The sequence below is a fragment of the Leguminivora glycinivorella genome, chromosome Z, assembly GCF_023078275.1.
Source record: "Leguminivora glycinivorella isolate SPB_JAAS2020 chromosome Z, LegGlyc_1.1, whole genome shotgun sequence".
NCBI classification, from domain to species: Eukaryota; Metazoa; Arthropoda; class Insecta; order Lepidoptera; family Tortricidae; genus Leguminivora; species Leguminivora glycinivorella.
In genome coordinates, this window is record NC_062998.1 from 1,970,756 (window position 1) to 1,988,323 (window position 17,568).

Here is a 17,568-nt window from a genome sequence, read left to right on the forward strand (position 1 = left end):
TCAAAGATTTCAATTGTTCATAGTTCAGTTATACATGTATGTCGTGACGTAGATTGCAGGTACATATATCTAAACTAGCATTTGCCCGCGGCTTCGTACGCCTTAAATTCAAAAATTGCGGAATGCTTCATACAAATTTCCACCCCCCCATTTTAGAGAAGTGGGGGGTTATAAAGTGACAAAAAGTACTCTATGTCACTCTCCATCCCTTCAACTATCTCCCCTTCAAAAATCACGTCAATTTGTCGCTCCGTTTTAACGTGAAAGACGGACAAACAAACAGACACACACACACTTTCCCATTTATAATATTAGTATGGATAAATGTTGAATATGAACAATTGAACTATCTTGCACTAATTGAGTTGATGTTTTGGGCATTTTCAGAATTTGGGTCCCCCCAATTATCGTCACAAAACTGACAGTGAGTTAATTTTTGTTAACAACTTACGCTAATTGGGGGTCCTAAATTTTGAAATTGCCCTTTTATATGGCTCTGCAAAAGAAACCGAGGGAGCGAAATCAATTATTTTGCCTACATAGATCATAATAGTATCTCTCATAACAAAAATGCATTTATGTAATAATCTCTGGATACGAGCAGAAGCTTACAAAACTTAAATATAGGATATTAAATAAAACTCGTAATTGTAAATAGGTTGTAAATATTATTCTAGTTTTAAGATTTTTTATTGTATTTTCTAATTAAATGTAAAAAATAAATCATTGTTTTTTTATTAGACCTAAATACTTTATTGCTTAATTAACTAAATTGTAATATAATTAAAGCTTTAATGAAATAACATGTTTGAGCAATAAATTGAGATCATAAGTTCGTTTCGTAGTCGTTAGTCGTACGAGTATAGCCAGGGCCGGAGAGGGTGGGTTATACATACAGGGTGTAAACCTAATACGGGCGAACCTCTTAACGGTGGTGAGTATAGGACGTATAAAATGTAATTAGATAACTTTTACTTAAAATTGAAATATTTTTTTTTATCCATACAAATTAATTCGGCCCGCAACGTAATGCAAACACACTCCCGTTAAACGCTCGTTGACAGTTTTCATTGATTGTCATCGCAACAACGTTTACAGTACATTGCTGCTGAGATTTTTTTCAAAAATTCATTATGGGGTGAAAATTATGAGTAAATCAAAAACACCTCTTAATTAATGATAACAATATTGAATTATACGCATGGTTTCATTTATCGCCCTTATTACGTTTACGCGCTGTATATAATAGTACAAGTACAGAAGGCTCACTCCTTTGATGGTCACAAAATGCCACCATTCTAAATTCTTACCTACATTAACAAACGGACCGCGCGCGAGCACCCGACATTGAATTCTATCGACATTAAAGGTCGGGAAGGTCGTCAACTCGTCACCACTGAATGGGTCGCGAACTCGCGGCCACCGGCATGTACTCAGCAGTCCCTGGTTATACTATGTAATAATTTCGTAGTATTTTACCAGTTAAGCTTGAATTAGACAGCGTGCGAACTCGCATAAGATGTTGAGGTTACATACAATTTTGCACAGCCAATACCGCAATGTAAAAAAACTCGTAATGCGAGTTCTCGTACCGTCTAAATGGGCCCTTAAATTTGTCATACATCTGGTGACCACGCGCTCTTTGTCTAGATTGCTTAGGAGCACAATGTCCACTTTTCTATGGGACACTGACGTGACCTAGAAGAAAGAGTACAAGTATTTACTCATATATGTAACATAATAAAATAAGGCCCATTAGATAGGCCGAAAAGCATTCCTTTTAACTCTAAACGTCCGTTTAAAGCTGCCCCTTTTTCTCGTAATTATTGAGTGATCATTCAAGTTTCCTCTGAGTCATCTCCAAGACTGGACAAATGTTCATAATTACTGGATACAGACCAGTGGTAGGCAAAGTACATATCCGGCCCGTGAAAGGTTTTTATACGGCTACCACCAAACCTTCAAAATAGTATTTTATAAGGCCAGCAATGTAGTAAAATGGAAACCTGGCAAGCAAGTCTTTTCACGCGATAAATGATAAAACATCTGGCCGTTCCTATCGCACTTACAAATAGTGGGATAGGGACGGCCTGATGTTTTATCATTTGCCGCGCGACCATACTTGCCTGCCTGGCCCTCTTAAAATTCCTTAAAATTTTGGCGCGCTATGAAAAAAGTTTGAAAACTACTAATATAAATCATAGGTTTAAAGAGTAATATTTAACTAGTAGCACAGTCAGAGAGCCGGCGTAGGAGGCTGCAGCACGGCATTTCCACCAGAAGGGACAGGAGGAGGGATGCCAGTAGGGTGATCAGCGTTGTGCCCGCGAAGTACGACCACTGGGGACAATTTTTTAATATTAGTTTTTTTTTACGTCTTACCATATCTCGGGGCCATGGGGTCCCGGACTTATGGGAGGCATGTGTGGGGCCTAAGTGCGTTTTCACATTATCCGATCCGATATCGGAAGTCGGAATGATTTCAAAGGAAAAAATCAAAGACGGCGGCGTAAATACAGCGCGTAAACCTAATAAGGGCGATAAATGAAACCATGTGAACTAAAGTCATAGGCTATTTTTGTGCAAGTTGGATGGACTGGATAATGGTCTATGGGAGACTATCGCACACCTGCCATGACAACTAGTCTTAGGATTGTAAAAGACAGGCGGTGATTCGCCAACTCATTGAGTGGGCCCTGCAAAACGGCCGCACGCACGGTGCGACAACAGAGCAACACTTGAAGAGTGGCTGAAAGGTTGTCGAGAGGTGAGACTGCGGTAGCCAGATCCCGGTGATACGTTCAGCAGGCCGCCGGCGTTATTTTATTATTATTAATGGGGCCTACTCTTGGCCACAGACTAGCCAACGGCAAAGACGTGGCCTACGGTCTTTGGCCAAGAGTAAGCCCATTTATAATATAAAAAACATTACTTGAGCTGAAACAAGTGCTGTTTCTTGAGGCAGTAAATGAGTACTTACAATGCACAGAGTCTGTGAGCACAGCGCCCCGTCCACACTGAGGAGAACCGTTCTTGTGATAGGTCCGTGTAAGAGGAGCACGCTGTAGCAGAGTCTGCTGAGCGCTGCTACTGGCCCAGAGTCCAGGAGCTGGCGGCTTAGACCTGCGGACATAAATGGACCAATTTTTTTTTTTCAAAGTTGTCCACCCCACTTTTTGTGGATTTGGAAATTTTTATGTGGTTTCCACTCAGATCACGAGCTCTTTCAATCCTAATAGGAGGAAAAAAGTGTCACAAGGCTTTTTTCCCATTCCGTTACCATTTTTTCATACATCTTGTATGGCGGTAACGGAATGGAAGGTTGAGAAACGTATGGAAGTCTTAGGACATTTTCTTTCTCTTATCAGGATCGAAAGACCTCGCGATTCTGAGTATGAATCGCGTAAACTATACCCATGTTACAAAAAAAGTGGGGTGGACAACTTTGAAAAAATGGCCGAAATACACACACGAACATAGTCCATAAAAAAATATATAGTTTTCAGTACAGATGATGCTTTTTGCCCACACTAGTGCTGAAAGTGGTTCGTCGACAGGTCGAAACTTCAGACGGCGATCTGTACAGAAATATGTCGTATGATACACATACGAAAAGTAAATTCGTAACTTCGTAACGTGTCGCTTAAAAAAAATCCATTCGGTCGTGTTTTAATTTATCGCCACTCGTTTCGAGTTTCCTCTTTCGTACATAGTGTTTGAAGAAAAATATTTTACAACTGAAGGAAGGAATTAGATTTCTAAAAAATCTTGATGTTTTGAGATCATAATTATAAGAGTCAAGGAAGATAGAAGGATACGGAACACAGAACTCAAGAAGAAACGACGTATAATTAGATATTTATCTATAACCAACCATAAATCCCCCGACTGCGACATAGTGGACCGATTTTCATGAAACATGGCTAAGAACACTCCCGACTAACTCAGCTTTCAGACAAAAAAAAACTAACTCAAAATCGGTTCATCCGTTCGAGAGCTACGATGCCACAGACAGACACACACACACAGACAGACAGACAAACAGACAGACAGACAGACAGGCATACACACAGACAGACACGTCAAACTTATAACACCCCGTCGTTTTTGCGTCGGGGGTTAAAAACAGATTACGGTGATTTTACGGTGACAAGACGATATTAACACATCAATAGAACATTTGTAAACTTTAGCCTGGAGAACAGGCCTTCAAGTGCGATATCTGATAGTATAGATATAATACACAAATCTCTTACCAGCATAGTTCGTAGCACACACCAGTGCCGGCCATAGCAGAACCACAGGCCAGAGTAGATGTAGGAAGCAAGACACCCAGGCTGGCCCGGCCCACGGCACCGCCGATGCTACGCTCAGCGCTGACAGAGACGCTAGCCAAAGGAATGCAGACGTCACCTAGAAACAACGGTTCATGTGTAAATGTTTCATAATTATACTAGTACTCCTTGTATTGTGGAGCAGAGCTGCTTAAAAAGTAGGAATCTCAATCAAACATCCAGGTGGAAAGGAAGACATAGGCCTGATTTAGACGGCGTGCGAACTCGCATGCGATTTTAGTTACATTGCGGGCTGTTGAGGTAACCTACAATTTTGCACAGCCATCAAATACCGCAATGTAATCGTACCCTCTAAATGGGCACATAGTCATATTCCAATCCCTTTTTTATACCACGTCGGTGGCAAACAGGTATACGGAAAGCGTTCACCGTAACCTATGGACGCCTGCACTCAGCATGTTGCCGACCCATTAGAAATTTGTACACTTTTTTTGAAGAACTCCATACTGTTCATCGGGAATACCTCGGCAGGGAGCTCATTCCACAGTCGGAGCGCCATAAGATAAATAAAATACATTCTATGTTCATTTTGTTGTCAAACTCGCGACCTCGAGTTACAGAGACAAAGTCACACGCCCAGCAAGAAGACCAAAAGGCATTCTTAACTAAATCTGATCAAGTTTACAATGTCGCTGAATCATGCACCAAGTACCAAGTACTAAAGACGTCCAGTTTAAGTCGAGAAAAAGGGGCACAGCTACAGCAGTTACATAGCTCCTCTACAACCTAAACTGAACTTAAGCACTTCATGGTTACCATGAACATCTAGATGACATACTTTTGACACCTTGAGTTGTCCGTCCATCCTTCTAACTAACCACCCGGCGAAGACGCCGGTGAAGTACGGAGCCACTCGCGCCCAGGGCCGCTCCAGCATCACATAGTATGCCGCAAACATGTCTGCCATACTGAAAATACATAAAGCTTGGTAGTAAGAAATCATATACCTATACTCGTATATCACCTACTGCATAGACCAGGGGCCCGTTTCTCGAAAGGTACAAGCCTTGTATTACAAGTGCGCGAACTGTCAAATCGTATGGGTTGTCATGGAAACACACTTGTAATACAAGGCTTGTACCTTTCGAGAAACGGGCCACTGGGGCCCATTTCTCGAAAGGTACAAGCCTTGTATTACAAGTGCGCGAACTGTCAAATCGTATGGGTTGTCATGGAAACACACTTGTAATACAAGGCTTGTACCTTTCGAGAAACGGGCCACTGGGGCCCATTTCTCGAAAGGTACAAGCCTTGTATTACAAGTGCGCGAACTGTCAAATCGTATGGGTTGTCATGGAAACACACTTGTAATACAAGGCTTGTACCTCGAGAAACGGGCCCCACCCCCAGACCAGGGGTTTTCTATGACCTAACTGACGCCTTATAAGATGAAACGAGGTGTGAGAACAGGCGGTTTAGCACAACTTCTGTTGTCGCGCGCGAGTCCATACATTAAGCGCGACTTCAAGTATGGACTCGAGGGGGGAGATCGCAGGTTGTGCTAGACCTACAGAAGATGAATACCACTATATTATTTATTTTGTATCCCGTCTCTCTTTTTATGTTCCTGTGTGTGACTAAGGATAAGTACTAGACATCAGGCCCTAGCCGAAAGGCATTTCTACGACGCGAAACGAAAACAAAACGCCGCGAAAGGTAGTTTGGCTCTGTCGCGCCAATACGCAAGAGCGCGCTATAGTGCGCTCTCGTGTCTATTACCTATTCTTAGTTATTATCAATATTGTCATAGTAAGTGCCTGCTAGCTAATACAAGTTATAAATTATTTTTCAGTGATTCATTAAAATAATTACGACAAATAAAAATAAATTATTTGTAGGTTTACTTAATCCCGGCTCGCTAGGTACTAGGCACGAAGAGTTCATTGTCGCAATGCAGGCGCATAGGGTCGACATTATGGCGATAAATGAGACGTGGCTGCGCGATTCCGTTGACAGCCGCGCACCCGCAGTGCCCGGCTACAAACTGAGACACACTCCCAGGCCGCCGGAGGTGCGCTCGCGGGGAGGGGGCATTGGTTTTTATGTAAAGCAAGGCATCAACGCACGGATATGCGCGCACCCGGTTACTCTGCCGGTGGAACAAATGTGGCTAAGCCTTAACGTTAGAGGTATGAAGGTTGTAATTGGCACGGCATATAGACCGCCCTGGCTTAGTTTAGATTTGTTTATTGACGCGATAACAAGTTCAGTTAGCTCATTCGCAAAATTTGATTTTATAGTTTTACTTGGCGATTTTAATGTTAATTTGTTGGCAACAAATAATGCTAATACCATTAAGCTGCACAATTTCTTAAATTGTTTTAATCTAACACAACACGTCGATGTACCTACTCATTTCACAGATCACAGCGGTACCTTGATTGACTTGGTATGTACCGATGCGCCGGTGTGTAATGTTAGCGTTAATTACATACCGGAACTTAGTTCACATGCTTTTATTTCATGTAAACTTAATATAAAAATCGAAAAACCAGCGCCTAAATTTGCAACATTTAGACCCATTAAAGATATTGATACGCAAAACTTTGAAAAAATGCTGCTCAGCATTCCCTGGGACAATATTATCAGTTCTACAGATCCGAGCAACATGGTCGATGTTTTTAATGCATATCTTATTTATTTATTTGACACATTCGCCCCGCATAAGACGGTATGTATTAGACAACACACTTGCCCTTGGATTACCTATACAATAAAAGAAATGATGGCGTTGCGGAATAAGGCTCACGATAGGTATAAAGCTAGTAAAATAGACTCCCACAAAGAATATTACAAAGAGCTTAAGCACGCCGTCGCTCAAGCCTTGGTGAACGAGAAACGAGCGTATTTCAATTACCGCATTAATTGTAATATTAGTAATTCTAGAGAGCTATGGAAAAATCTCAAGAGAGACGTGCTTTCAGATAGACGTTCTGAAAAAGAACTTCCGAGCCACTTTAATGACCCTGATCTCTTGAATAGTCATTTCCTCGATCTTCCTGGAAGCCAGGACACCAGCATTAGTAATCTGACTTTTTACGAGTTCAATCGTTTCTGTCAGTCTTCATTTCACCTAAAACAGGTCAGTGAAAACCAGGTCATGAAAGTCATAAAAAAAATAACGTCCAACGCACAGGGCGTCGATGGCATCACTCTGGATATGATTACGCTTACCTTGCCGCGAACATTAGGCACTATTACGGCGATAGTAAACAGGTCGATTACTACACATACATTTCCTGACGCCTGGAAAACCGCCCTCGTACGTCCTCTGCCTAAAGTCACGAACCCTACGTCTATGAAAGATCTGCGACCAATAAGTATTCTGCCATGTCTTTCCAAGATTATTGAAAGCGTGGTATGCGAACAGATGTCAGAATACTTGGAAGTGAATAACATCTTACCCGCTGCACAGTCCGGCTTCCGCAAACACCGTAGTACCACCACTGCCTTGCTAGATGTGACTGACAATATCTTAGCGTCTCAAGATAACGGAAAAGGTACGATATTAACGCTATTAGACTTCTCAAGAGCCTTCGAAACTATTAATATTTCGTTACTCCTTTCGAAGCTCACGTATTACGGTTTCGAAAACGGCACTGTGAAGTGGTTCGCAAGTTATCTTACCAATAGAAGACAATTGGTTGAAATCCGTGGAGCTGATGGTAGGAGCATAGTGTCTAAAATTAGGGGAGTCTCAAGGGGAGTACCTCAAGGCTCCATTTTGGGTCCCTTGTTATTTATTCTATATTGTAGCGACTTGGTTAGGGTAATTGAGCATTCTAAATTTCATATTTATGCAGATGATCTTCAAATTTATATTGATTGCAACAGTAGGAACTGTATCCAACAAGTCAATAAGCTCAATGAGGATTTGGAACGCATATTTAATTGGTCACACTCAAACGCACTTCATTTAAACCCTGCTAAATCAAAATATATTATTTTAGGGTCTAAAAATCAAATTGATAATATATCTCAATGTAACATCTTAGTACACATAAATAATGAACCCTTGGAACGTGTCCTGGAAGCTCGAAACCTGGGAATCGTAATGGATGGCGAACTTCGTTATGAAACACATGTGCAGAACACAATACGCAACTGCTTTTACCGGCTGAAAGTTCTGTACAAAATTCGCGAGTTTCTACACGTCGAGTTAAGAGTTAAACTCTGTGAGGCGCTGGTGCTCTCAACACTCAATTATGGTGACATCGTGTATGGGCCTCGCTTACTGTCGCGCACGCAGCGGCTGATTCAGCGAGTTCAAAATGCCTGCGCGCGTTTTTGTTACCACATTCCACCTCGCTCTCACGTGACGCCATATCTCAATCGAAACCGTATTCTGAAAATGTCTACCCGTCAAAAACTCCATCTGGCTATCTTGGTATTCGGTGTTATCAATAGGCAGATCCCATCATACCTCTACGATAAGCTCTCATGGTCTCGTAACTCCAGGTCCAACGAGGTTAGATCATCAAGATTCCTTCAGCTTGTTTGTCCTCCGCACCAAACAGCAGCGTTTCGTGGTAGTTTCCGGTATGCGGCCACGAAATGCTGGAACCTGATTCCGCCGCCGATCCGTGCTTTGAAGTCAATTCATAGTTTTAAATTTAAATGTCGAGCATATTTTCTAAACGGCCAAATCTTTTAAGATGCGGTAAAAAATTTAAAAACCTGCTGCGCCTCACTGGGGGATTAATAATAATTAAAAAGTCTTACCTTCTGTGCTATGTATGTATGTACTATGTATCCATTTGTCGCGTGTTTGTTTCGTGTTACTGTCTTTTCCATCACTAATTGTATTGTCAGTCATTGTTTCATATCGTGGACACTCTGTCAATTTACTTGTATAGTATCGTACCTAACTGTTCCCTGATGTTTGTGCTGTCACTCGTTCTAGTTTTAGTTTAGTTCTTAGCTTAGTTTATTAAGTCAGGGTCCCACTGAAAATCAGCGCCTCGGCTTGCCGTGGCAACATGCTGAGTGGGATCCCATTTAGCATCTAATTTAAGTTGTATGTACCTTTACCTTGTATTTGTCCAATTTGATGTTAAATAAAGTATATTCTATTCTATTCTATTCTATTCTATAGAGATATCTACGAGCGGTTCGTTTCGTGAGCGTTTGTGCGTTCGGCTACGCACGCAGGGGTTTTCTATGACCTACTGACGCCTTATAAGACGAGCGCGTTCCTTAGTGACTAAGGATAGGTACTAGACATCAGGACAGTCCACTTATATGAAAACAGATGCAACATCCGTCGCAGGAGCTACCATCATCACAATGGAAGTCCAATTCAGCGAGGCACGGCCACACTTTGCAAACTCACACACCGGCGGTGTGGAACTGTTCCTACATCGTTATTACGCAACATATTTGTAGTCACTAATGTATAATCTTCAGTATTACTTACGGTTTATTGTAATCTCCAAAAGCAGACGCGACATCGGTCGCAGTGGCCGTCAGAACGACGATAGAAGCCAAAGTCAGAGCGGCGCGACGGCGCACTGCTAAAGCACAGAGCAACGCGCCGGCTGCGTGGAGTTGCGTCTCCATGGTAAGGTACCAAGACACTTGCAGGCACTGTGAAAAAGGAGATTTGACGAGTTATATGCCAGATACCCAATGCCAATTTAAGGGAAACCTAACACGAGATGTCATTGACATTCGCCAGTCGATTCCCATAATGAAGAAAAATATCCTCAGACTTCGACAGCACTGATGCTACATAGGAATATCACTTAGGTATATAAGAGAGGAGCTCTCTGATGGATCCCAGAACCGTCCGCCAGATTTACGGATGCTAGGAATATTGGTAACAGAGGAACTGTCTGATCGACCCCTGAACCTTCCACCTGATTTTCCTCTTCTAGGTATCCCACTTATAACCACCAGATTTACTGATGCTTAGAATGTTACTTGTTGGTGAAAGAGAATCTCTTTGGTAGTCAACCAAAGAAATTCTTCCCAGAATCTTCCACCAAATTTTCCTCTTCACTAAGAGAGCTTCACACTCATATATGAATTAGCACTGATACTCTAAATATCACTTATTGGTAAGAGAGACGAGCTCTCAAAATCTTTCACCAGATTTTTCTCTTCACTAGGAGAATGCAGTCTTCTTTCCGAGTCAGGATCCAAACATCAAAATTGGTCTAATTACAGTCTTGTAGATTCGAATTTTGGTCGGTCTGATCAGCTAGGGCATTAACATTCGATGGAGTGCCCAAAAGAAACGTTCAACTGAAAATTACTTACCATTTGATCCTGGGTCACATTTTGTATGAAACGTTTTGCCTGTAGGTAAAAGATGACTCACCCGCTGATCCTGAGGGTACAAGTTGGTGATGTACAGTATATTCCTCCACCACGTGACGTCGCAGTCCCGGTCGCGGCCCGGCAGCTCGAGCGCTGCCGTGTCGTGCGTCGCGCGCGATAGCACTGATGCTAGGAAGATCGCGTACAGATAGGACGGGAGGAGCCTGCGATTAATAAAAGACTTTTTGAAAAATCATAGTCTTGCGCACATCATGAAGGGATACCATTAAAAAACGTCATTTTAGAGCTTAGTCCAACCAAAGACATATTATGTAACTATAAATAGATAGATAGATAGCTACAGTCTAAGAAAAAAACGTACCTCAGAACTATATAGAAAAAGGTACGGTGGCCTAGATGGCAACACTGTATTAGGTCTTCAGCTAGCCATACAATGAGAAGACATGATGATAAAGATAAATATTCACCTAACAGCCCGGTTGGTGATGAAGCAGAACAGCTGGAGGATCTGCCCGCAGACTCCACCGAAGCTCACCAACTCCTCAACACTGTATTGGCTCTTCAAGTAGAAGAAGTGGTAGGAACTGAAGAGGCCACTGAGAATAAAGAAATATAAGAATAATTTGATAAAAAAATTTACTACAAAATACCGTGAAATAATTGAATGGAAGATCAGACCGTTATCGAATAAGTCGTCAGTTCCAAGAAGTCATCTTGTCTCATCTATCAGGTGCCGTAGCCGAATGGCATTTCTGCGACGCGAAACGAAAACGAAACGCTGCGAAAGGTAGTCTGGTTCTGTCGCACCAATACGCAAGAGCGATAGAGATAGATATCTACGAGCGTTTCGTTTCGTGAGCGTTTGTGACATTCGGCTACGTACCCAGTTCTTGGGAGCAGTCCCTTATTACTTCTATTTTACAGACCTTTGCTGTCCAGCGGAATAATCATGTGTGGACTCCATAGTAAGTAATGAAAATGATTTATTTTAAGTAAGTAAACAGTTACCTGACGAAAAATAGCGTGTCGAATGCCAAGGAACCTGTGGCTAGAATCATGAACACATTGTTTTGGCTGTTCATCTCTGAACCGTTGTCTGCAACACACATAAAACTTACGCTTAGAATTATTTGAGACTTAAGTATTTACTCAAAAGATTTTACAGGATTTACACAACTGCCCCTCTAGCACAAACTGCCTTGTCGCGCGCGAGTCCATACTTGAAATCACGCTTGATGTATGGACTCGCACGCGTCAGGGCAAGTTGTGCTAAAGGGTCTGGAGCAGGATATTTTGTAGGGTATTTGACTTTTATTACGATCTTTACAGAATACAACTTACCTGACAAATAGCTGACCATCGTCGCCACATGAATGAACACCACCCAGAAAGTCGTCGCGATCCTGAACGCATGCATTATAGACAGGTCCTTATTCGCCATATTCGTGTTGAAAATCCTCTTCCACCCATAGTTCAAGGAGAAACAGAGCAGCAGATATTGCGATACACTCCTTTTAACTCTCAAGCTAGCTATGGAGTTATCATATCTGACCCGGGGGCAAGGTTGGTAGGCTTCACTCTTTATCGGATTAACGCATTGCTTCTTATACTTCCCGCACCGCTTACAACTATTAGTATTCTCTAAAGATACTACGTCGAGCGTATGAGGCATCGCGTTTTGCTTATATTTTTTCAGCGTCATAAGATTGATATTTGAGTGTTCTATATTGTTGATTGTCAGTTCTGGTTTGTGACTGCTTTCTTGCAGATCGTTGTTGTATTTTTGGACGTTGAATGTTTTGGATACTACTTTTTTGCGACATTTTAGTAAGTCGAAGTCTACTAAGGTGGCTATTATAGACAGAATGATTAAGGTTAAAGTGAGCGCTGAAAGGGCAATAGCTGGATAGTCATGTGTGAGGTCGTAAGAGGCTTGTATGCGTCGGGAGGTGATGACGGTGACTGTTCTCGGGGTGGTGCGGTTGGATTTGAGGGTGTCGGTGATCATGATGGAGAAGTTGATGATAGCTGTGATGTCTTCTGGTGAGCAGGAGCGGGGGAGGCACAGGCCTTGGACGACCTCGAGGCTCTGAAACAGAAAAATCAATGTATTTTTGAGAAAGCTTTGGTTCTCTTGTTTTTCTACCTCCGTCTTACCTATCATGAATAGTTGAGTCAATTGCTTTAGGCAATCGTATAAGATGACTTTTGCTACGCCTGGGTATAAACCGAGACATCCGACGCCTTAGTGCGGAGGATTGCCAAAGCCCATACAAAAATGCGTACCCCTGAAATGTAAGTAAGTATGGGCTTTTTAGGCTTAAAACTGGATGGCGCTGCTCGCAGCCTGGAAGTGGCCAAAATCATATTTCCCCACATTCTTTTGCGTGTTTTTATTTTTTATAAGAACAAATAACATATTTCTTTATTGTATAGGCATCATCAGTGTAGTTAGGTGGCGCTAAAAAAATGATGTACGATTCTTAGTATGAAGCAAATGAAGTAATTATGTAAATCCTATACACGGTGTTTCCGGTATCACTCAAAACCTCAGACACCCCAACTGATTTTTATTTTTTTAAACTCATCTAGAGTATTCATCTTTTAATCTGATCGTTACTTTTTTTTTTGATTGAATTTTTAATTTTCTGTACAGCTCTACTTGACTTTTAGCTCTACACTCAATAAAATAATTGCTAACTACCATCATAAACCAAAAGACTATTTATTTGTGTACGATACTGCAACGACATAAGGTTTACCAATAGACAGCTAAGATGTCACTGTAAAACACTTTAAAGCTTTGTCACAGTAAACTTCAAATTGGACAGGTAATCGCAGTAAGCAAATAAACTCAATATTCAAAATGACAAGGTTGTAATTAGGTACGAGTTCAATTTGTTATGACTTATGATAAACATTAAGATTAAACTGACAAACAACGTCAAACTAGTAGCGGAAAAAATAATCGTCCAAGTAACCGGCCAGTATTAATACCCCTAAATACTGAAAAAAGGTAAACAACCTCTAGCAATGCGATATACACAATGTTGTATTACGAGTACAATAGAATGGGCACGTAAAAAATAACTAATAATACTAATTTAAATAAAAATATTACCCCCATCAAGATATAGCTCAATCGATTCTACTCTCGATTCTGAACAAACTGTTTTCAGGTTTTTAGTGTTAAGTGAAACACGGTGTATAAATAATCCGTAATTCTTAGTATTCGTACTTGAGTCGCTCCTTAACTGTAGGCATTCTTTGTAGATTTAATTTTTAGCTCAGAAAAACAAATGGTTACACACCTTAACCATGGCGAGCTTGGTGATGTTAAGATGTAGCCGCACGACGGAGTAGGCCAGGCGGACGGGAGGCTCTCTGCCCTCTTTGGTTCGAAGCTTTTCCAGCTCGGTCAACGGTCGGTCAGACCCTGCTGCAGAAGACATATATATTATTTCTTTCTATCATACATTTTATGTTATTAAGTTAGAGAGTTACTGTCAAAGTAAAATGTGTAATCACAGTGCTTAGACTGCCATCTCTCGACAGAGGCTTAAAACTTTTGAACCTCCGTTTTGACAATTTGGGCCATATTCTTAGCTTGATAATATGTTTTAAAATTTCAAATATTAATATTAGCTCCATCTAGCCGAGCATACCCCAAAGGTGTATCGCCATCTAGCTCACCGTACCTTTTTCTGTATGGTTTTGAGGTACGTTTTTTTCTTAGACTTTATCGGTCTATACGAAGTTATATAGGTCTTTGGTTAAGATTACGTCTTATGCCTGCTGTCAATTTTATTGTACAGTGACGGTATTCCGCATTTGTTTGATATTTGTGCTGTCACTTATTTTAGTTTAGCTCTTAGCTTAGTTTATTTAGTCCGGGACCCACTGAAAATCAGCGCTTCGGCATGCCGTGGCAATATGCTGAGTGGGCTCCCAATTTAACATCTAGATTGTGTTATTTATATTTGTTATATTTGGCCAAACTGATGTTAAATAAAAAATATTCTATTCTATTCTATTATCGAAGTTATACTAGTTACTGCTGCCTACTACTTGCTAAGTTTCTACCACTTCTCAGGATATTTATAGACACTGTTTTAGCACAAAACCATACACCAGGGGGTTTACCATGACGTGCTAAAGCCGTTCAGTTTAGGTTGAGAGAAAGGGACACAGCTATAGCAGTTACATAGCTCCGTGCCTCTCTCTCAACCTAAACTGAACGGCTTTAGCACGTCATGGTAACCCCCCTGGGTGGCTAGCCGAATGGCACAATCGCTCACGAAACGCTCACGAAACGAAGCGCTAGTAGATATCTATCTCTATCGCGCTTGCGTATTGGCGCGACAGAGCCAGCGGCGTATCGCTTTCGTTTGGCGTCGGAGAAATGCCATTCGGCTACGGGGCCTGAACTGGTTACGCAGACAAAGGGGCCACAGCCAAGAGCATGCATGATCGTTCACGCTCTGCGTTTTCACATTATCCAATCCGATATCGGATTTCGGACCGATATCCCATACATTACGGTCGCCATCTTGGATTTTTTCTATTGAAATCCTTCCGACATCCGATATCGGATCGGATAAGGGATCATCCATAAATTACGTCACACGAATTTCATGATTTTTTTGCCCCTCCCCCCCTCCTTGTCACAACGGGTCACATTTGTGAGACTCCCCCCTCCACAGTGTGACGAATATTTTGCAAATTCACATGTAGAAATTATTGATGAAACTAAATCGTTTGATGTTTAGCCAGTTAAGCTTTTCCGCGTGTTAATGTGTGTGACATATTTACTTAACCTACGTGCCTTGAAACCCCCGCAACGCGCAAGGTTTTCATAAAGGAAGTAATACAGTGTAGTTTAAAGTGCGCGTTTAACACTTAGATTTAGATTTTGAAATGTGACGTCACGAAATTTGGGACCCCTCTCACCCCCTTGTCACACAATGTCACACTTCGTCGACCCCCTCCCACCCCCTTAACGTGTGACGTAATTTATGGATAATCCCTAATGTAAAAACGCACTAAATATTGCTCTTGCGTATAGGTATGACACAGCTTGCGGCTCGTTCGCCAGGGAGCGTGAATGACTGTCACCCCCTAGATCTGAATGCCTAGATTAGTGTAAAATAATTTATTTTTTGTTTTGATAAATTAGACCCTTTTTTATTCGATTTAGCCGACATATTATAGGTAAGAATTAAACAATGAGAATTAATATTGTTTCTAAGTGTATGTCGTGTCGAGATTTGCCCCGCTGTACCTTATGTGCTTTATGGACAAACAAATAAGTTCACCTTGACTAAAGTCCTTCCGTAGCACCGCGTTGAGGTACTCATCGTCTCGAAATTTTGCCAGGGCCTCTTTTTCCTCTCTGCCACTTCTGTTCTTATCCTGAAATAACAAATATCCTCGTTTTGTTTTACTATTTCCATCGTCGGCAAAATCTGTTTAATCTACGTGTCACGAAACACTCGCAACAATATTCCACATTCTGAACTAGCAACGCTTGCGGTTCAATATTGGAATCTTCCGCTTGCTCGCGTATCAAATGTATCTAAGTATAAATATTGGCACGTGCGGTATTAAGAATTGCCATACCCTACCAGGGTCCCACGCGAAAAGGTTTTTCTTCGTATTTTTCCGGAAACGTTCGTATTTGTCATGCTTGTTCGAACAGTGTCAGTATGTCTTGTACTGAGACTTAATGACTTAATAAATGGTTTATTCATTAACTTCAGAACTTAACAATATACATGATGGTGTTTCTTTTTAAGTATACAAGAGACTGGCTGAAACAAGGCTGTGAAATACTTAGCATGGCACGTTCGTACGTTTCCGTAAGAATACGAAGGAAAATCTTTTCGCAATACATCGGTAGGCACATAGGTAAATGTATAAAGTCACCAGGTCAAGGCACTGCTGTTTGGAGCCCAGCCAGTGCCGGCGGCCGCTGTAGGCTCCCGAGTTGTAGCGACCGGAGGCGTCCACCGCTGTAAAAGTCATAATAACATAAAGAAATAGATTATCAATATTTACACACAGCATAGGTACCTACACTAAGAAAAAGCGAACGTGTCCACCGGTGGACGAACTGATGTGAATTGAACTTGGGTCTTCAGCATACGTGGCTATTAGGCACTAGACCACCAAACCTAGCCACCAGCTACCTTTTTGGAATTAATTTAATTACCTAAAAGATATTATAACTATAATTATTAGGCAACTTTGTTTAAGCCAGAGATTCCCCAAGTTTCGGCGCGGATCAAGCTTCTATAGGTCTATTTCCAAACAGAAGATCGGTTATTAAAACGATATATTCTTGTAAATAGTCTCGTTTGCCGCCATCATGGCAAAAAACGTCATGCAATCATTACATTACTTATGCCGAACGATTGTGTTGGTATAGTCACAACTCGGACACTGGTAATCCAATATATGAAGGAGGTGCGTTCCTAGCACACAGTCTAAGCTCGTGTAGGTGAACGCGTACTATGCTTGTATGAGTGAAATGTGACAGGTAGACTGTTCGCGTTTTTGGCAGGCGGTAACTGTGAGGTAACCGAGAGGGGGTGGGCGGCGCTTTCAGCGGGGAGCGGGAGTGGCCATACTGTACGATAGTACTCTTTATTATACTGTGGTATAGTAGTATAGTTAGCATGATATCGATATGATACCTACTCGTTACCTAAAGACGTCCAGTAACTATACTCTGGCACACTCAATGCGCTCTTGAGCTCCCATGAGTACTTTCAAAAATTTAATTTTGTGTAGTTTGTTATTTATGTTACAAGATGGCTAAGCTGTTTTTTAACCGTAATTGATACGAAAGGTGACATTGACCCGCGAGCCTATCGACAATCGGAAAAAATCATAATCTGAATTTGTATTTGTTTGTATGACAGGTTGCACA

The 17,568-nt window shown here is 41.5% G+C and overlaps 1 protein-coding gene across 1 annotated transcript; it reads right to left on the bottom strand.

The window, feature by feature from the left end:
• Positions 1-1,260: 1,260 nt before the first annotated feature.
• Positions 1,261-16,661, bottom strand: LOC125241429 (O-acyltransferase like protein-like). Its single transcript, XM_048149920.1, has 12 exons — positions 16,563-16,661; positions 15,953-16,049; positions 13,949-14,076; positions 11,979-12,726; positions 11,646-11,733; positions 11,105-11,233; positions 10,678-10,840; positions 9,772-9,941; positions 5,134-5,263; positions 4,257-4,413; positions 2,981-3,123; positions 1,261-2,340 (listed from the first exon to the last, which is right to left on the bottom strand). The coding sequence occupies exons 1-12, from the start codon at positions 16,659-16,661 to the stop codon at positions 2,221-2,223; spliced, it is 2,172 nt and encodes a 723-aa protein (XP_048005877.1). The 3' UTR covers positions 1,261-2,220.
• Between the last annotated feature and the right edge of the window lie 907 nt (positions 16,662-17,568).